Source organism: Drosophila takahashii, chromosome 2L (genome assembly GCF_030179915.1).
Source record: "Drosophila takahashii strain IR98-3 E-12201 chromosome 2L, DtakHiC1v2, whole genome shotgun sequence".
NCBI lineage: Eukaryota > Metazoa > Arthropoda > Insecta > Diptera > Drosophilidae > Drosophila > Drosophila takahashii.
This window is the reverse complement of record NC_091678.1, coordinates 18792733-18814960: the sequence shown is the minus strand read 5'-3', so window position 1 is coordinate 18814960 and position 22228 is coordinate 18792733. Positions and strand designations below refer to the sequence as shown.

The 22228-nt window shown below is 37.3% G+C and overlaps 1 protein-coding gene across 1 annotated transcript; it reads left to right on the top strand.

The window, feature by feature from the left end:
- Positions 1-360: 360 nt before the first annotated feature.
- On the top strand, positions 361-6258 carry LOC108066984 (mucin-1-like). The gene is made up of 3 exons (XM_044394885.2): positions 361-470; positions 3961-5069; positions 5126-6258. The coding sequence occupies exons 2-3, from the start codon at positions 3962-3964 to the stop codon at positions 6061-6063; spliced, it is 2046 nt and encodes a 681-aa protein (XP_044250820.1). The 5' UTR covers positions 361-470; position 3961; the 3' UTR covers positions 6064-6258.
- Positions 6259-22228: the final 15970 nt, after the last annotated feature.

The window sequence follows — 22228 nt, the reverse complement described above, 5'->3', positions numbered from 1 at the left end:
AAAATGCTTAAACAACAAATAAAAATATTCAAAACGAACCCCCTAAGAGATAATATATGTAGGGCCGTCAGAAATGTCAAATATGAGGAGAAAAAGCTGTCTAGCAGTGGGTGAATGCACAGAAAACTAAAATGCTATACAAGAATATTTACTAATGTTTTTTAAAAATCAAACAAAATTATTTTTCTATAAAGCATTCTTCGGAATACAAAAAATATCTTAAGTATAAACGTGATATCTTCACAATATTAAAAATAACATGACATTGCTGTAATGTATAGTAAATTTTTATCAGTGTGCTGACCACTTCGCTCCCGCGGTCGCTGCTCAGTCGCTGCTTTGGTCGCCGGAGAAAAACGAGAAACGCGAACGATTTTGTACCTCAGTTCAGTTGTTCGAGAAACTTTGCACGAAACAAAAGCGAATATCGCACGCGGCAGAAACAGCAAGTGGAATACACAGCAAACCAAGTAAATATTGAAATAAATTAAGGTTTATTAGATTTAAATCCGAGGGTGTTGTGAGTGTTGAAAAATGTAAATTTTACTTTGCAAAACTTGTTATTTTGCATTTGTGTAAAGCTGGAACAGCACTTCCATTAAATTAAACACTAATTGTGCTGGCTGTTTTTTGTTTATTTCTTTTTTGCAATGCTTGCCCGACTTGAAGGTCAGTTCAAAACCAAAAGAAAACATTTTGTATGGGGAATTGCGTTCAAATATAACACGATCCAGACATATGTATTAAAAGGCAATTCCCCATTAAAATCAATTTGAGGTTCTTGAATTCCTCTTTCTAAAGCATTTTAAAATTTTTTCTTATATACATATGTTAGCAAATTTGTTTGGAAACATTTCTTTCAAGTTCTGTTATATCCAGAAATTATTTTCATTAAAAAAATTTTGTTTTATGCAGTCAACAGGTCGGTCTAAAATTAGAAAATACCATTTCGCTATGACGACGAATGTGTGCAGTTGACAATGGAAAATATTGGAAAGGGCGGGAAAATACACCGCAGATTTAATTTATGCTTGGGTGCACTGAAGTATAACAAATAAGAATAGAATTTATGGAGGGCAAACTATAGATACACTAGAAGGAACAGAAAATTAGATGAGTCATCAAACCAAGCTTATGCTCTGAATAACATTCACATTATTTTACATGAAATAAAAACTATTACCAGAAATGCTTTAAGCTTAGACGTATTAGGTTTGATTGGATACTACAAATAGTAAAAACAGCTGCGACATCTTATTAGATCTATGGGCAAAAATCATAATACATAAATGCTTTCAGTTTTGAGACCAGCTGACCAAATAGCTAGAAAAAGCAATTCGTGCCAAAACGGTTTTCGAGAGTCACCCACTGAAAAACACACATAACTAACCGGCTTTTGACGCCCAATTAACTTTTATCTTTATATCTTTTGTCTTTGGGTTTTCGCAATTCTTCCATATGTTATGTAAGTCTTCGCCAAATTAAGCTCTCTCCAAGGCTCATCAAATAAGTGATTCATTTATTTATGAAAAACTCATTTCAATTGAAATATTTATTTGCCTTGAGACACGGGATAATCTGAAATACGTTTTGACTTCTGACACAAGCACTGCGATAAGAACACGATTTCTGGGCCAATTCTCAAAATGACTAATTTTTCATTTTTAAGAGTGTATTTTTCAATGTGCGATTTATGGTGATGATCATTAAAATTTGCCTAATTTCTGAAGACTTTATTCCTATAATTCTGTCGTCGAACCCGTGCTAATCTCTTAAATATTTTGACATCTGACACTGGCGATAAGCATGCGATTTCTAGAGCAAATCTCTTATTTATTATTGTGATTATTGTCTCAGTTGGAACTGTGTAGTTCACTGGAATTGAGGGAGAATATGGGTAAACAAACATGAGGTAATCCACTTCGTGTTTAGCCATGTATTTTCATTTCCCCATTGACGTCATAGCTGCGCATGCGTTGCAGTTCAGTGGTTCCATGAGTCATCAAACGAGTTTATCACGATGCTGAAGCTTGCAGTTTGCAGCTGAGTGTATTATTCCCAGCTAAAAATCTGTCCAGAAATTCAGGTAGTGTAACGTTGCCAATCTATAGCTTATTTTAACGAGATTTGAACGCCAATTATAATATGTATAATATTAAATTTACTTCATTGATTTTAACTCTTCTTTTCGCATTTTGAATAAATATTTGATACATTTGTTTTAAAAAATAAAATTATATTTAAGATTTGAATAAAATTTCATTCATCAAGTTTCAGTTATATTATTTATCCAATTTTGTTTATGTTTAAAAAATATTTCATTCATCAAGCTTAAGTTTCACTATAAAGCACAACCGAATCTGAACCAAAAGACGTCATAAACATTTTATGTTAATGAATTGAAATTTCTTATCACACGTTGCTAATCTCTGGTTTTCCCAGGAATTAATCAAACGAGTTTATTGTTTATTTGTACATTTTAAAATCAAATTAAATCTTTCCTGGAAATGACTTTAATTACAATATTTCACGCCACTTTTAATTTGCTCCTAATTTTTTCCAATTTCTTTCACCTTCTGGCGTAATAAAGAAAACTTCCGTTGACCTCGTAACCCCAAGACCTCTGACCTTTAAATTCCTGTGTTTATAGTTCTGGGATCCAGACTGGGTGTGTTTGGGAACTCAAGGCAAAAGTAGCCACGCGACAAGCCGTCCAAGTCAGCAAGTTAATTATCATTAGGAGACCGCCCAAGACACGCATAACGCGTTTCTAATTTGGTCAAATAAAAAGGGGGCAGACCGTTCAAAGCCTCCTGAAAATTTGGCAATCGGGGCGTGACATCCCTTTAATGTTCAATAGTTAATGGCAGGGAACGAAAATAACTGTTATTGTAAATTTTTCATACAAAAAAATCACGCACTTAGAAGGGTCCTAAAAATTTTTTAAATACACCACAATTTTTATTAGCCATTGTAGTTTACAAATCCGTAATGATTTTTATTTTTTGATTTTTATAATAAAACTCAAAAAATAACTGTTATTTTTTGATTTTTATGAATAACAGTTATTCCCTTGACATTTTTGAAAAAATGAAATAATTAAAAAAAACATATTACCCGTGCTTTTTATAACTTACTAAAAATTTGTTAAAAAAGGCAACCGCGCATATTTTATACCTATATTTTTTTAAAATTTTGTTTACCCACAAAATCGCCATAAATCAAGTTTGAGTTTTATTTTGATCACGACGAATTACTGTTATTTGTCAACTTTTATTATAAAACTCAAAAAATAACAGTTATTCTTTGAGTTTTACTTTACAAATCAGAAAATAACTGTTAAAGTGTGATTTTTAAAATAAAACTTATAACAGTTACGTTCCCTGGTTAATGGGGATGGGAAAGGTGCCAGCACTGAAAACAAATATGGAACTCCAATCATAGCTCTCAAAATGTCAGCAACCTAAAAAAACTAGCAGGAAACTAAGTATCACTTGGCTTGCCATAATTGCGGTTTATTATTAGCCTAAATTGAATCAATTGTTTTTTTACACAAACATCAAAATAAAGCCATGCTGGGTTTATCATGATGATGACTGACAATCGGGACTGAAATCAGGGTGCAGTCGGGAACGATGTAAAAATAAACCAATAAGGTTGTCTGCATTATACGAAGATTAAATACCCTATATGGGCATCTAATAATGAAAATATTTAATTTAACAATTATAGAAAATTTAAAAATATTTTGTTTTGATTTAAATATGAAATTTAATGTTTTTTTAGTGCAATTTTAATAAATATTAATCATTTAAATAGGAATCTTTAAAATCAATATGCAGAGATTTAAAGAAATCACGACAGTCATGCTGTTTTACATCAAAAAACTCTAAAATTATATTTCGTAAAGACTTACTTACCAATAATCAATAAACTAATGGAGTTTTCGACCCATTTCAGCATGACCCCCTTCCCGAGGCGTCTCAGTGGCAGCCTGTTGGTGGTGGCGCTTCTAATATTGGCCCTAACCACCGAGGACGTGCATGCCAAGTGGAGGTCCAGTGGAGGCAGCAGGAGTCGCAGTAGTTCCAGCAGCAGCCGAAGGACCTCCTACTCATCGCCCTCCCATTCGGCTCCATCGCACTCCTACTCGGCTCCGTCGCACCATGCGGCTCCTTCTTACCACGCGGCACCATCTTACCACGCGGCACCTGCTCCTTCGCACCACGCGGCTCCAGCTCATGCTCCCCATGCGGACAATGTGAAGCTGAGCTACGGCGGTGGCTCCCAGTCGCAGCCCAGCAGGGTGAGCAGTTCCCAGACGCACAGTGCCGCCCCCTCGGCGCCCGCCTCACCCATCGGCTGGAATGTCCCCGCGAAGCCCCAAGGACCTCCGCCGGCCTACTCCGCCTCGAATCCTGCGGGCGGGGCACACACCAACATACACGAGCGTCCGCCGGCCTACAATCCCTCGTACAAGCCAGCACCACCCAGCTATCAGGCAGCCACCCAGACGCACAGCAACACCAACCTGCAGAGCCCATCCCGTCCAGCCGGAGTGGCCAGTCCCGCTGCCACTTCGAGTGGCTCCCACTACTATGGCGGCGCTCACTCGAGCACTGCCTACCGAGGCAGGAGCAACTCCACGGGCGGATATGGTTCCTCCTCCGGAGGCTACCAGCCCATCACGGCCACCAATGCGCACAACGTGCAGTCGAGCTATCCCCGCCAGCAGTTGCCAGCGGGAGCCACCTATCATCAACCTGGACAGCTGCCACCGGGAGCCACCTATCATCCGGCAGGTCACCTGCCGGCGGGAGCCTCGTACCACCCGGCGGGTCAGGTGCCCCATGGAGCCACCTACTATCCACAGGGTCAGATTCCGGCAGGAGCCACTTACCATCCCTCTGGAGGTTATCCGGCAGGAGCCACCTACTATCCACAGGGACCTCCGGTCGCCATGGGAGTGCCGGCAGGAGCCACCTTCCTGCCCGCCGGAGGAGCTCTGCCCGCGGGAGCTGTTTACTATCCACAGGCGCCGCAAAAGTCCTCCTCTGGCTTGGGATTGGGTGAGTTTCTAAACGGAGTTTCGAAGTTAATCCCTACTAACTGGTATTTCTTACAGGCACTGGTCTTATTGCTGGAGCCCTGGGTGGTGCTATCCTGGGTCACGCCCTCACTCCCACCCACACGCGTGTGGTAGAGCACTCTAACTCCTATTCCGGCGGCGGTGGAGGAGGCGGTGGCAGCCAGGGTGGCGACGACAAGATCATCATCATCAACAACGGACCACCTGGTTCGGTGACCACCAGTGATGTGGGATCGGGCACTACGGTTATCAATACCGGAGGCCAACAAGCGGCGGCTTCACCTTCGCTGCCCGTGCCACCTGTGTATGCAGCTCCACCGGCTTCCCAATCTCTTCCTGTTCCACCTGCACCACCAGTTCCAGGTGCTGTGCCCCTGGCGCCATTGGGTCCTTCGCCACCAACACCGGGTGATCCTTCGGCTCCTGCCCCTGCACCAGGAACTCCCGTTACTCCTCCAGTTGCTCCTGGAGCACCAGTTGCCCCCAATCCGTCGGATCCCAATGCCCCAGTTCCTCCCGCACCCGGCGCTCCTGCTGATCCGAATGCCCCACCAGCTGCCGGCAGCATCATTTGTGTGCCCGTTAAGGTGCCTGGACCGGATCCCAATGATCCCACCAAGACGATCGAGCTGGAGCAGATTGCCTGCTATCCGGCACCACTGCCGGAAACTGCGCCTCCAGCCAATGGAACCGTCGAGGGAGTTGTGCCCGCTCCCGTTGCCGCTCCCGGATCCGTGCAACTGGCTCCCTTCGAGGCCACCACGCCAGTCACCATTCCCGAGGGATCGGTGCCGCTGGCTCCCATCATCCCCGGCGGTCAGCCGGATATCATGAAGATGCCGGGACTGACACAAGCTCGACTTTCGGCGGAATCGGGCCTCAAGGATGCGCACAATGTGGCCGAGCGGACCTTCGGTCACTTTAGCCTAGTCTCCACGGTGGTGACCCTGATTGTGGCCTACTGTCTCCACTAAGTAACCCTCTCAGCGAAATCCCTTCTCCCACTGGCAACTGGAAAGCTTTATCTAATTTATTGCCATTCTATGCGACGCGAGACGATTTTCCTTATATATTTTGTAAAAAACAATCGAATTTTTGAATTATACTCGTAGTTCTGTTAGACCTCAAATAAGCCACCAATAAATGTACCAAACGATTAAATACGTTAATGAATGTTTTATTTTAATCAATGGGATTAAAAGGACTATGTATGACCAGCTCTAAAAACTACGAATTACATTATAGAAAAAATGGGTAACCTGTATTGTATAACTGCTATAAAGCGATTAAGGAATAAATGAGAAAAATAATCAACATAGTTAAATATTTTTATTTTTAAATATTTCAATATGATATTTCAACAGACTCATCAACAACCATACCCACAGTAACCACAAAGAGAGAAGCCGAAAGAACGATGTTCTTTTACTGAGAATATAAGTGTAATCACTAATGATTATAATGACTTAACAAAAATTAATTTTTTGAATACCCGCAGTTCACAAACTTATATTTATGACGTTTGTATAGTCATAACTCAGATAGACTCGGCTATTGGTGCTGATCAAGAATATATGTACTTTATGTGGTCGGAAACGTCTCCTTCACTGCGTTGCAAACATCTGACTGAAATTATAATACCCTCTACAAGGATATAAAAATTGGTAAGTTAAAATCGGAATATAACATTATGTGGAGATGTACGTTCAATAACATACACTCAAAATAAATTTAACCCTAAATTTTAGAAAATCGCCATTAAAATTTCTTTTTTCTAAATACAAGAAAGTTATTTCTAAATCTAAGGAAATTTTTCTTAAGTCAAGAAAGTTTTCCTTAAATCCAGGAAGTTTTTCTTAAATGTAGAAAATGGTTACCATGAACTAAAATCACCCTAAAATCTAGAAAAAATGCCCTTAAAATTAGAAATTATTTTCTGAAAAATAGAAAGGCAAACGAAAATAATAAAATATATTGGCAACACCTTTTCTAAAAATGAGTGCCCTAACCCTAAAATTAAGCTAACCCTAAATAATAGAAACATTTCCTAAAAAGTAGAAAGTTTTTCTAAAAAATAGAAATAGTTGTTTTCACATGCTCTGGCACACCAAAATGTTCAATGCCAGAACTTGTCAGCTGCCGGCCAGCTGTACTCGTGGCGCAGACCGTTAAAGCACTTGGTTAGCAATCGAATCGACGCGGGTTCGAGTCCCAGAGCAAAATTTTTTAACTTTTTTTTTTAATGTTATTTTATTTTTTTTAATTTATTTTATTTTTATTTATTTTTTTACTTTTTTGTATTCCTTTTTTTATTGATGGCAAGCAGTAAACTAAAAATAATTAGATTTATATTCAGTTATTTACTATATACTACACATAATATAAATTGCGTTAGCATAAATATATACATATGTATATACGTATGTAAATAAGTAAAACGCGAATGGTCAAAATTATGCAATTAGTATTCAAATGTGTTGTCCGCTTCACCCTTTACATACATTGCTCGGTTTGCCACAGCAAGTTTAAGTGCTACAATGGCCCAGTATGTAGGCCATTCGCTCCTCGCGCGGGAGACCCGGGTTCGATTCTCACGACGGACAAGTAAAAAATTGTAAGTTTTTTTCATGAACATAAAATATTAACTAATCATAATTTCTACATTCCCAATCTTCCGCAGTCCCGTAGTCCACATTTACAACCACATTTGGCTTTGGTTAGATAAGAAATCCAAGCGCAAATACATAATAATAAATACATAACCTTCAACATTCACAATATACAAGACACACAACGCCTGCATATGTATATAGGGAGGAATATATAATATAAACGTATAAACAAAAAAAAAATCATGATTGAACATGTTTTTTTGTTTTGTTTTTAATTTCTATTTTTTAGGAAAATTTCCTACTTTTTAGAAATTTTTGCCCTTAAATTTAGTAAAATTACCCTAAAATTTAGAAATATGACGTCAAAAAAAATCAAAAATATAGAAAAATGTGACCCTAAAATTTAGGGCGAGCTTGTCTTGAAGACAAAAGTAGGGCGATTTCCTTGACTTTAGGGTTAATTTTATTTTGAGTGTAATCTACGTTTTATTACTAATTCGTACTTCGTTGAACAGATACTGAACTTATTTCTGACTTGAGTCAGGACATTGTGCGTCATGTGCAGAATAACCCAGATTGGTCACAACAAGAAGTTCATCATTATCAACAACAGACCCCCCGGATCTGTGCCCACCAGTGTGGCAAAATCAGACACAACGGTAATAAATACAGTAGGATCTTCCTCGCTGCCAGCCCCGCCACTTTATACTTCTGACGTGATGTGATATTATTTTAATATTTTATTTTTTTAGAGATAATACCTCTTATGACTCATTTTAAAAATATTAAAGTATTTAATTATTTGTCCTTTACCTTTCAAATCTTTGACCTAATGAGCATAATCATTTTTCGGTAATTACTGTATTTAAAATTATTCGTAGCATCACGATTGACGTCAACATTTTTTTATACCCTTGTAGAGGGTATTATAATTTCAGTCAGATGTTTGCAACGCAGTGAAGGAGACGTTTCCGACCACATAAAGTATATATATTCTTGATCAGCACCAATAGCCGAGTCTATCTAGCCATGTCCGTCTGTCCGTCTGTCCGTCTGTCCGTCTGTCCGTTTCTATGCGAACTAGTCTCTCAGTTTTAAAGCTATCGCGATGAAACTTTCCCGAAGGTCTTCTTTCTATTGCAGGTAGTACATATGTCGGAGCCAGCCGGATCGGACCACTATATCTTAAGGCTCCCAAACAAATATAAGAAAATTCATTGTAACTTTGTAGGAAGTAGGCGTTTTGATTCTTGACTACTTAAAAACAAAATTGAAATAAATCGAAACGCTGAATCTGGAATCCCTGGAACTGCACCGAGTGAGTATTCTTTTATCTACAAGGGTATATAAGCTTCGGCTGGCCGAAGGTAGCTTCCTTTCTTGTTATTTGATAATTTGGAGTACTATCAGGCTGTCACCAAAACAGCTCATAACATTATAATACCCGTTACTCGTAGAGTAAAAGAGTATATTGTATTCGTGCCAAAGTATGTAACAGGGAGAAGGAAGCGTTTCCGACCCTATAAAGTGCATATATTGTTGATCGGGGTCACTAGCCGAGTCGATTTAGACATGTCCGGCTGTATGAACGCTGAGATCTCGAAAGCTACAAAAGCTAGAAAGTTGGGATTACCCACACATATTCTTGGGCCTTCTACGCAGTGCAAGTTTATGTCAGCCGAGCGCCACGCCCCGTTTAACGCCCACAAACGATTTTAAAATGCGTCTAGCGCCCACATTTTTAAAGATTTCAGAGAAGTATAAATGCAATTTTGTTGCGTTTATCGAAATGTTGAAAAAATTTTTTAAATCGGACCATTCGTAAAAAGGTTATGCCCGATCAAAGTTTTATATCTCCATTTCCCTCGCACTTCCTCTAGCTGAGCAACAGGTATCTGATTGTCGGGACACCCGACTATAGCGTTCTCTCTTGTTATTATATGTACTCGTAAATTTTTTGGCTTACTAATATATTTGTTTCAGTTTTTAAAGGCATAAATAACAATAAAATCGCCGTTCATAGTTTTATGTATTTGTAGTTGTATTTTAAAGAATCCGAGAATTGTGAATCATTGTAACTTATTTGTATTTGTAATAACCAAAAGATGCAAGAGAAAAACAATCAAAACAACTAATCATGAGTCATATTTGCAGGCTTACCAGACACCAACCTACTTTTGAGTAATTTCTTTAACGAAAGCCTGGCTATCTGTACGAAAAATCTAGGTTGACACCTAGAAAAAAATAGAATAGGTCCAAAAATAGATAAAAAACGTTTTTATCCATACACAAATATTGACATATTAAAAAAAAGTAAGTGCCCTTCTCTTAATTAGGAAGCTCAACTTAACCGGAAATCCAAACTCGCTTATAGCTTATAGCATTTTGACGATTCAACTTTCTGAATTGGTGTTGCTTTTTGAAGTTTTGGATGTTTCCACAAGAATATATTCTTTTTTAAAAATAAATGGCATATCTCTTTTTTTAACTGGACGATGCGACGCGGACGAATATGCGATTATTGTAAAACTGCTTCTTATGAGCATAATAATTTTTGCATTGTAAATATGGCGAATTGCACTGTCTATCGTGTGTTCAACGAGGCTGGTTGTGCCTTTCTCCTTCTCTTCAAGAAAAATTCTCGTCACAAGTCAAATATTTTAAAAGTTTTTTTTTGTGCTTTCTTGAGGTAACTTGTCCTGGCTTTGGTTTTGAAAAGGCTTTGGTAACTACATCTAATTTTTTTAAATATACCTAAGCGGAACATTCTATGAAGTTGTGGAAGGAAGTTTTTTAGCTCAGGTTTCTTTAATACAAAGTCATAGATAGCTTGATGAATTGAATTCGAAAGCAATTAGAGTTATAGTGACTGTGAGATATTGAACTTTGCTCCGTTTTATTTCAGCGATCTATTTCAGAATGTCCATGTATGCAAGAGTATTTGTTGGCGGCTTCATGATGTTGGTGCTCGTAGTGTTGACCCTTACCACTGCGGATGTGCATGCCAAGACTAACTCCAGTGTCTGGATAAGCGGTGCTCCTTCGCACCATTCGACCCAGGGGAACAGACAAATTGGCTGGCAGGTCCCCAATGCTACTACTCCTGCACTTCCTTCTCGTCCGATCATCCCATTTCCTGCTCTCCCTCGCAATCTAGCTCCTTCTGTTCGAAACCACTCAGCTCCTGCTCCTCCGCGACAAAGGTTTCCTGCTTCTGCTCCTCGGCAACACCCGCCCAAAGTGCACAATTATACCACAGTCCCGAGTAAGGTTAAAACGAAACCAAACTCAAATTTTTAATTATAGTTAATTTCGCTTTCTTTCAGATGTTGGTGCCGTCTTGAAAAATAATACACACCGATCCATGACTACCAGAAAACCAAAATCGACCACTAAGAAGATAAAAACTGAAAAAAAGAAAGTACCAGCAACATCTGTTTCTGAGGGTGGGCTTAAGGTAAAATTTGAGGTCCCAATTAATCTTTTCCGATCAAGTGGTTCCCCAGTGGCAAAATCGAGGCTTGGCCACTTTAGCCTCATATCCAATTTGGTGACCCTGATTGTGGTCTACTGTGCACAGTGAAAAACGATCTCTACACAAAATATTTGTTGGCAACCAGAAGGCATTGCCAAATGTAAAATGCTTAAGTTTTGGGTATTGCTTAATTTTTTATTATATTTCATATTTTATATTTTTACAACATGGTTTAATCCCTATAGCTTAATAATGAAGAGTGATGTTTGTACAAGTCTTTTCACAGTCTGCGTTGTTCAGACAAGCGAATGCTTTTCTCATCGAGAGGGAGTCTAAATAATTTTAGTTGACTAGATTTACTTAATCAATAATCAAACTTTACTTTATGAATAAGTCAATCAATTTTTTCGTTTTTATATGTATTTAATGATATTAAAACATTTGTAAGTGTGTCTTATTATTATTACAATAAATTGTTCTTTCTATTTTGGTTGCTTTTTGATATGGCCCATGCCCTTATCTGCCGCCCACGCTGCAAATTAATACGATTTAGCAGGAACTTAAAGAACTTTTATTTGTGTTGGAAAGACTGATCTTGGTTCATGAAGGGCCAGACCCAGTTGGAAATTATAAATAAGGCATCGCAGAAGATGTGTAAAATTACTATTACATACTTTATATTAAAAGAGTTACGTTTAGGTAACTATTGTTCATAGTTAAACAACTATTTAAATAGCTTTAAGGTTCAAAAACGAAATACACACATCCCGTAAGCGTAACTAATTTAATAGTAGTTTCACTATTTAATGGTACGCAAAGCAAAAACAAATACACGGACGACTATTTTTATTGTTAAGGTACTATTTTTATAGTTACTGAACTATCTTCATTAGTCATTTTTACCAAGCAAATTTGTTTGTGTGTATCAGACACTTTTTTAATTTAATTACTAATGTCTAATTAATTAAATATATAATTTTGAAAAATGTGATAATAAACTTTTTTGGAGAAAGTCCGAGGGATTTGGGATTTTTGATATACTTTCTTATATATTTTGTTTCGTTTATTTTTAGATTTTATTTTTTTTAATTCAAGTAATGCTCAAATACTTTTCTTTTCTGTTTTCTACCTTCTTAATCTGTGACCTATGAAGCAATATCATTTTTCGGTGATGAGCATTGAATTAATACAAGGAAGAACGCTATAGTCGAATGGCTCGATTATTAGATACCCGTTACTCAGCTAACCAACTTAAAAACAAGAATTAATCGATAGGTATTTAAGAAACAAATACATTTTCGTTAAAACTATTTTTGGGTGTTAGACAAGGCGTGGCACATTGGCATGATAAACTTGAGTTGAATGGGAAGCTAGGGAATCTAAGTCCTAAACTGCAACTCTCTAGCTTTTATAGTTTCTGAGATCTCAGCGCGTTACTCTACAAGTGACGGGTATAAAACAAAATATTTAAAGCCAGCCCCCTACAGCTTGTCTCCGTCAGGTTGGAATTAAAATACCTTTTCCTGGCAGACACAAAACAGAACTTGTTGCTAAGTGTAATTGACTTTTCTGTCTGCCCCGGAATTATTATCAATATCCAATCCCATTTTATTAGATTTATGCCGCGGCTGCCGGAAAGATCATACTTCTGTGATAACCCAACTGAGTACAAAGGGTCATGTCTCCAACCGAATTTTAAACAAATCTCGTGTTCTTGTTATTTCACCATCTACCGGGAACCGATATTGTCTTTCCGGTTTATAAGTATTAAAATTATTAGATACCTGTTACTCAGCTAAACAACTTTAATATCATCTTGTATGAGTTTCTCGTGCCCTATTTCAAATAAGTTAGATTTTGCATTATCATATTGGGAATTATGAATTCCTGACGATTCAATGTCAGCGCTTCCAAAGCGGAATATTACGTGAATTTTATATATCCTAAACAACAACTTATTCACTTAAGGGAACAATGTGACTACGGAGTCGTAGATTTAAAAAAGAATTTAAATCGATCGAGTTAAGATGACTGGAAGAAACTAAACGTTTGTGCCCATGCCTTTGCGTATGTGCATGCCAGATATGAAGTCATCAAAGCTCCATCTAGCAGCCATTTCATTTTTCCTCCTAACTTTTTAAAAAGATCTTCTTCATTTCGATATGTATTAACGAACACAACAAAAGGACATTAAAACTTTTACAAAACCCGTGAGGATCCTAAAAGTCCTTTAATGCGACTGTGGGCGTACAAAAGTGCAAAACCTTCTAGCTTTTGTACTTTTCGAGAACTCAGCGTTCATACAGACGGACAAGCAGACAGACACACGGACAGAAATGGCTAGATCGACTCCGCTAGTGATCCTGATCAAGAATATATACATCTTATAGGGTCCTTCCTTTTACTCACCAGTCCTTCCTTTTACTCTACCAGTCAAGGTTAATCCTGATGAAATAGGTACCTCATAGAATTGGAAACAATTTTTTTTTATTTAGATATTTAAAGTTGATTCTTTAATTATGCTGACAATTAGGAACTGTTTGACCGACTTTGTTCAGTGTACTGACCAGCAACATGTTTGTTTCTATCCCGCGATCGTTGTTCTGCTTATCTCCCAAGACGCTTCAGAGAAAGCCGAGGACGCGAACAAAATTTTAGCGCAGTTTAGTTGCTCGAGATCGATTAACGAAATATAATCAAATATTGTGCGCGCAGAAACAGCCTCAAAAATAAATCAAATTCAATTAGAATTTCGTAATTTAGCATAAACTTTGTAAAGGACATTTTCGGGAAACGATATTTAACAAGTTCCAAAGTCCAAGTACTAGCTTACAGGTAATTGCATCATTGCAAACCAAATCCTAAAATATTTGAATCTACGTATGTACATAAACTCGGCCGCGTTTTAGGGAAATCGAAATTTTAAATATTCCTTTTTTTTTGTATAATATTGAGAAATAAACATGTTCAAAAATGTGCAGATTAGTTGCTCGAGGTTGATTAATGAAATAAATTTCCAATTTGTATTCCCTTGTAGAGGGTATTAAAATTTTGGTCCGAAGTTTGTAACGCAGTTAAGGAGATGTTTCCGACCCTATAAAGTATATATATTCTTGATCAGCATCACTAGACAGGTCGATCTAGCCATGTCCGTCTGTCCGTCCGTCTGTCCGTCCGTCTGTCCATCCGTCTGTCTGTTTCTACGCAAACTAGTCTATTAGTTTTTAAGCTATCGGGATGAAACTTTCCCGTTACTCGTAGAGTAAAAGGGTATATTGTATTCGTGCAAAAGTATGTAACAGCTAGAAGAAAGCGTTTTCGACCCCATATCGTATATATATTCTTGATCAGGGTCGCTAGCCGAGTCGATCTAGCCATGTCTGTCCGTCTGTCTGTCTGTATGAACGCTGAGATCTCGGAAACTACAAAAGCTAGAAGGTTCAGATTTCCCACACATATTCTTGGGCTTCCTATGCAGCTTATTTATAAAATATTTTATTATTGTTTATAACCTTTTATGTATAAATGTGAGTAACTGAGTCCTGTGTCCATTTCAGAATGTCCCGATTTCTACGGCGCCTAAATGTCATTCTGATTGTGGTGGTTATCCTCTTGACGATAATCCCCGAAGATATCATGGGAATGCCCACAGACTTCATCCGAAGAAGTGGTAGTTCCAGTACCAGTTCCAGTTCCAGTTCGAGTTCGAGTTTGACTTCTAGTTCTAGTTCTGGTTCTATTTTAAGTTTTAGTTCTAGTTCTAAATCTAATTCTAAATCTAGTTCTAGCTTCGAGGAATGGCACTGGAGTGATTAAAAAATCAAGAGCAATGTGCATAAATTTCCGGAATTTTTCTTAAATCTATAAAGTTATTTTCTTAAACTTATAATTTGTTTTCTTAAAATAAGAAAGGACTTTATTTTAAGTATTTACAGAAAATTGTCTTTGTTTAAATACATTTTCAAATATTAAATTCAAACGTTTTTATTTTGCGCGTTATTGTTTCGACGGTCTCGACTGATAGATACCCGTTACTCGGCTAACCAACTTTATCAGCCTTTAATTTTATGTGAATTCATTTTGAAAGTTAGCTAATTCTTTGATTTACTCACAAAATTACAAGAATTAACGCGAAAGGCAATCTTACAACTGCGCATGCAATATGAGCGTTATACATACATTCAAACATTTTCATTGTACATTATACATTAAATTGGGACGATTTTGGAGCCCCAAAATCGTACAGGGGGAACGTAATCCTTAAAGGATTTTGAGCAATATTGGCGAACATATGTACTTATGGTCTTAAATGACGTTTGACCCCCAAACGCAAATGAAAAATACTGATTTTTTAGGAAAAATATCGTAGTAGCCAGCAGAGACATATTACTGAATTTAAAACGAAATAATACTTAATCAAATACACTTCAGTTTTAATAAACTACACTTCAGTTTTAATTTTCAGTTCACCCTCAAAACTGTGGGCCCACAGCTTTTCGCGGGTTGTAGGCGTTCGAGTGGGGGTGGTACATCGGCAGAATAAACATGCACTGAATGGGAAGCTAAGGAATCTAGATCTCAAACCGCAACTCTATAGCCCTCACAGTTCCCGAGATCTCAGCGCTAACACGGACAGACGGACGGACGGACATGGCTAGACCGCTTAGGCTAGTGATCCTGATCAATAATATAAATACTTTATAGGTCGGAAACGCCTTCTTCTACCTGTTACATACTTTTGCACGAATACAATACTCTTACTCTTTACTCTACAAGTAACGGGTATAATTACTCCTTGGAGCTTTTATCAACTTGCCGAAAAGTATACTCCATAAATTTATTTTATAGAGTATACTTTTGGGCAAATTGGTATAAGTCCTCAATGAGTCATTATACCCGTTACTCGTAGAGTAAAAGGGTATATTAGATTCGTGCAAAAGTATGTAACAGGTAGAAGGAAGCGTTTTCGACCCTATAAACTATATATATATATATTATACGGCGAAAGATTGGTAACATAAAAAAAATGGGTATGAGGTAAAATATTGGAGGCAAGGGGCTTTGCAATCAATGTGGTACTGTCCACATAGAAAATTAAAAAAAAAAGGGGGGTGGCCGGGTTGATATGGAGCGTCCCATATATTCTTGATCAGGATCACTAGCCGAGTCGATCTAGCCGTGTCCGTCTGTCCGTCTGTCTGTCTGTCTGTATGAACGCTGAGATCTCGAAAACTATAAAAGCTAGAAGATTGACCTTTTGCATGCAAATTCTAGGAGTTCCTACGCAGCGCAAGTTTGTTTCAAAAGGGTGCCACGCCCACAATCGCATGTATAGGATTTTTAAAATTTCAATATTTTGGAAAAGTAAAATTGCAGTTTTATTGTGTTTATCAATACCTACACACAAAAAAAAAACTTAGTAAAATCAACTGTAATAATTGTCAAACAGGCCCCAACCAGCAAAATTGTCAATTCTACTAAGTAAATAGTCATTTCACAACAACAAAATACACACAATTAGCAAAGACACAAACCCAAAGCAAAAACAAAATACACGTAACTATTTTAATAGGTACGTAACTATTTTTGTTGGTCAATTTTACCAAGCAAATTTTTTTGTGTGCACAGAACTGACTATTGATCGAAAATTATATTGATCGGAACAGCAGTTTAAGTTCTTAAAATCCACAACAAATTTCGAAATTTCTTTTTGATTTCTAATTAGGCCTTTTCCAAACATAAAATTCGGTGAAATCCATATTTCGGAATTCCAACCACTTTAGAAGTTAAGCATTAAATGCATCCCCGACCGGGGGGACATGTCGGATCTTAGTGGGCAGTTAGACCCCCCCATGGAATAGTGTGCAAATATTTTGCTGTTACGGTTTGGGTTGTTATCGTATCCCCATAAAAATCGGTCTTTCATTTTATAATCTTTAGAGATTTCCGGAAATGCCGGAAAGATTATTCTCATGAAGAACATGCTTATATATTTGGGATAACCCAGATGAGTGCATAGGGTCATGTGTCTAGATCGACTCAGCTAATGTTTCTAATCAAGAATCTACACACAAAAAATACTTGGTAAAATTAACCAATATACATTATAGTCAAACAGTCCCCTACCACGAAAATTGTCAATTCTTCCAAGTTACTTTCATAACACAAATTTTTTGTGTTTGGATACTATTTGACAATTTTTTAACAAGTTTATTTTTGTTGTGTTCTACCTGTTACATACTTTTGCCCCAATGCAAATACCCTTTTACTCTACGAGTAACAGCTGTCTCCTTCATGCTGAAATTAAAATACATCTTGCAGGCGTTTACAAATCAAAACTTGTAGCTCAGTGTAATTGACTTTCCTGTGTGCAAAAGAATTATTATCAATGTCCAGTCCCGTTTTATAAGATTATTGTAGGAAATGACGCGGCTGTCGGAAATGCCGCGGCTACCGGAAAGATTACTTTCATGAAGATGATGCTCATCCATTTGGGATAACCCAGATGAGTGCAGAGGGTCATGTGTCCAACCGAATTTCAACCGAATTGGGAACTCGTGTTTTGTTATCACTGTCTACCGGGAACCGATATGGTGATATTGTCATTCCAGTTTATAAGTATTAAAACAAGAGAGAACGCTATAGTCGCCCCGTTACTCAGTTAAACAACTTTAATATATGTATGTAAATATGTCTTTTTGTATGTGTTTTGCATTCCCCATTTCAAATAACTTAGACTTTGCAAACCAAAATTTTATTCTTATTTATAAACAACTTACAAGAACTTTTAAAATGTTCTCTCTAAAATTACCCAAACCTTCCTAATTCAACACCAACATGTTCCAAAAGTGACCCAAAGCATGCTAATATTTCGGTCAAATTTTATGAACAAGGGTTCATTAACTGACAACAAACGGGCTTACGCACTTTTTGACACTGTTAGGGCTTGATTTTTGAACGTTTCGAACGGATTTTTTTCTGGGTGTACTTTTTCCCAAAATGGGGGTCTTTAGAAGTCTTTTGTCGGTCCGATTTAAAAAATTTCTTCTTCATTTCGATAGGTATTGATATTAGCTTTTACTTAAATATAAATTTAAGTACGTTTCGTTCTTAAAGTAAGAACAGCGGTCTTAAAAATCCGTTCTTAAAATAATACCATAAATTCTTATAATGATATCAAACGGTATAAAGCTATTTTTGAGACTCAAACAGACACGTTTTCAGACACAATCAGAACAATTTTTTCCCTGAGTGTAGCTTCGAGGAATGGCACTGGAGTGATTAAAAAATCAAGAGCAATGTGCATAAATTTCCGGAATTTTTCTTAAATCTATAAAGTTATGTTCTTAAACTTAAAATTTGTTTTCTTAAAATAAGAAAGGACTTTATTTTAAGTATTTCCAGAAAATTGTCTTTGTTTAAATACATTTTCAAATATTATCTTCAAACGTTTTTATTTTGCGCGTTATTGTTTCGAAAGTCTCGACTGATAGATACCCGTTACTCGGCAAACCAACTTTATCAGCCTTTAATTTTATGTGTATTCATTTTGAAAGTTAGCTAATTCTTTGCTTTAAGCCTAGTACTCAGTTCGGCTAAGAGTTTTACTAGTCGAAAAATATTAATATTTTAGGGTGACCGAAGTTTTCGGAGTTCATCCGCAATGCATGTAGAATGGTCTTACTCTCAGCAAGCAAATTAACTGGCGCCAATTTTAAAATATTACAAAATGATTAGCCGACCTAGGTCGCAAGCTTTAAATTTGCTGTTGGAATGAGGATATATATTGCTGCAACTCCTATAGGCAGTTTTCCATTGGTTTTTGGGGTTTTCATTCTATTTATAATATGTTATTGGCACACCGCTTCTGCACAAACACAGCCAAAGATCAAATTTTTTATTCTTTGGGCCGCGGCTAAAGGCGTTCATCAGAATTCATCCGCTAAATCTAGTATTTTAGTGGTATTTTCTTACTATTTCCTTAGCTCAACTGAGTACCGAGGTGGAAAAAAGTCCCCGGCTAAAGGCGTTAGCTACCTATTTGCCTCTCGCTTACTCCTATGCTTAGCTAGCAGTTTTCGTCGTACTGAGTACTAGGCTTTACTCACAAAATTACAAGAATTAACGCGAAAGGCAATGGTACAACTGTGCATGCAATATGAACGCTATAAATACATTCAAACATATACATTGTATATCACTATTGACGGCAGTCCATGTAGTGACGAAGCGCACCAGGAGAGTGTGCGAAGGCGACTACTATCACTATGGACGGCAGTCCATGTAGAGACGAAGCGCACCAGGAAAGTGTGCGAAGGCGACTACTATTATATAGCCGCAAAATTGAAAATCTGCTGTGATAGTCCGATCGTAATGAGTAATACACCAATCGAAAGGTATTGCAAAAACTTAAAGGATTGCAAGACTTTAAGAAAATCAATTGGCTTGGGAGAGAGAGCGGTGAAAGTGAAAAAATGCAAATTTCGAATTTCGATTTTGAGCTGTTGGGGCCGGTGGGGATAAATGCCCCCTCGCAATGCTTTATTTGTGTTCCTATTGAAAATACCCGTCGAATGAGGGGTCATATGATAAAATCCGACGCTCCGTTCAAAAGTTATAGCCAAAATAAGATTTTCTTCGTCTTCCCAAAATGAAATTTTAATTCTGTTTGTCAGTTTGTCCAAAACATGTTTTTTAAGTTTTGAAAATTTGATATGACGTTCATCACATCGATATAAAAAACTTTTGCTCTACCACTTTTGGAAAAACTCTCTAGTTTAGCGGGAAAACAGCTTTAAATAGCTAAAATTCGGAAATCCGTAACTTCTATACTACTAAAGCTACAGACTTGTGCTGCATCTCGTTTGAAAGGTATTTTTAAATGATATAAACGCCTTCTACATGCAATTTGTTTAAATGTAATAGTTAAAAAGATATAAGCAAAAGGCAATTTTTTATAACTTTTTTTTTTGCCTTTTTTTATTTTTCTCAAAAACGGCTCTAATGAATTTTTTGAAAACTTTAAACTGTATAGCCCTTGAGATTCCTTAAATTTTGGTAAATAACACCTTACTGTAAAAAGTCACGTTTTAAAGTTATTTTTATACGAAAATAGCCACTTTTGCAAGCTCGAACTACTAACGCTCCCTGAGTATTGAATTTTGTGTGAGGGTACTGTATTTTAGGGTCATGGAATCAGTAAATTGGCACTTAAGAGTTCCATATAGGAATCTTTTGTTCTACGACTTTGGAAAAAGCCGCTACTTTAGCGGGAAAAAGCTAAAAATAGCTACATTTCGTTAGTTTGTAAGTTCTACACTACTAAATGTACAGACATGTGCTATACCTCGTTTAAAAGGTATTTTGAAATACTTCAACGCCTTTTTAACTTAATTCGTTAAAATACAATAGTTTAAAAATTATGATTTATGACCAATTTAAATTTAAATGTTTTGTACTTTGAAGGTGCGATCGTCACTAGTTTTTTACCTCGCTAAGAGGTGTTTTTATTTGATTATACATTAGGTTGGGACGATTTTGGATTTCGTATAGGGGGAACGTAATCTTTAAAGGATTTTGAGCAATATTGGCAAACACATTATGGTCTAAAATGACGTTTGACCCCCCAAACGCGAATGTAAAATACTGTTTTTTTAGGAAAAATATCGTAGTAGCCAGCAGAGATATATTACTAAATTTAAAACGAAATAATACTTAATCTACAGGTATTGAAGAATCAAAAACTCTTCAGTTTTAATTTTCAGTCTACCTTTAAAACTGTGGGCCCACAGCTTTTCGCGGGTTGTAGGCGTTTGAGTGGGGGTGGCACATCGGCAGAATAAACTTGCGCTGAATGGGAAGCTTACAGTTTCCGAGATCTCAGCGCTCACACGGACAGACGGACGGACGGACATGGCTAGATTGCTTATTCTAGTGATCCTGATCAATAATATAAATACTTTATAGGTCGGAAACGCTTCCTTGTCCCTGTTACATACTTTTGCACGAATACAATTAGGGTGTTCAATCAGCCTCGGGGCTGCTGAAAATTTTGTTGAATTGCTGAAAAGCCAGAGTTGTCACCTTTTTTTAAAAGTCGTGGCAACTCTGTAACATTTTAGTATCATTAGTACGCATTATTTATTTTAAAATCAACTTAGAAAGCATATTTGTGGTTCTTTTTACCTTGGTAACACTTTTAGACAGTAACTAGCAATAATAAATCAAATTTTACATGCTTTAAGTTCCGTGAAACTTTTCAACAAATAACAGCTGTTTGAAAATTCAACAGGAACCATTTTGGGTTGTTCCCTTAGTTGCTGAAATTTTTTGTTGAATTTTCAACAATTCTTTTTTTTTTTTTTTTTTTGGGGTTTAAGTTACCGCGTCACCCGTAAGTGATGCGGAGTTATTTGGCCGCCCTGGTGTTCCAGGAAAACGCCAAGGCAAAATTCGTTTGTATGTGTTTCAAATTCACTTAACCTAAAAGTGAATCCACACCACGAGGTCCCTTGCCCTACCCGGCGCGAATTGTGCGTGTTCCTTCAAGGGCCTGTGAATGTGGACTGTTTTCAACAATTCTGCAATTCAACAGTTTAGGGAATCCCCCTTATGTGTTGGTAAGCGTCTATATTTTCGTGTTTTAGGAACTGGTATACGTCTTGGTATTTTTCCAGGGATGGAAAGCGATGTCTGGCAGTGTTGTATTTGGAACAGCTGAAAATGATGTGTGAAGCGTTGTCGAAAACATCGCAACTGTCACATCTGTTGTTATTTACTACGTGCATTTTGTGAAGCGTATAATTGTCAAATGCCTCTTTTTGGCAGCGGGCGCGGACGGACGTGCCTTGGATAGTGCTCTAATTAAGTGAAGATTTAAATCAGTGTGGTTAGAAAGAATACTACCATTGAGTAGATAAAGTCTTGTTTATTTGTGATTTATTCTTTTTAAATCCCGATTACTCTTTTTAGAGGAGATTTTTAAAGATTTTTTTCTGAATAAGGTGAGTCTTTGGCAAAAAAAGGTGGTCAAGCCGGCGAAAAACATGGCGG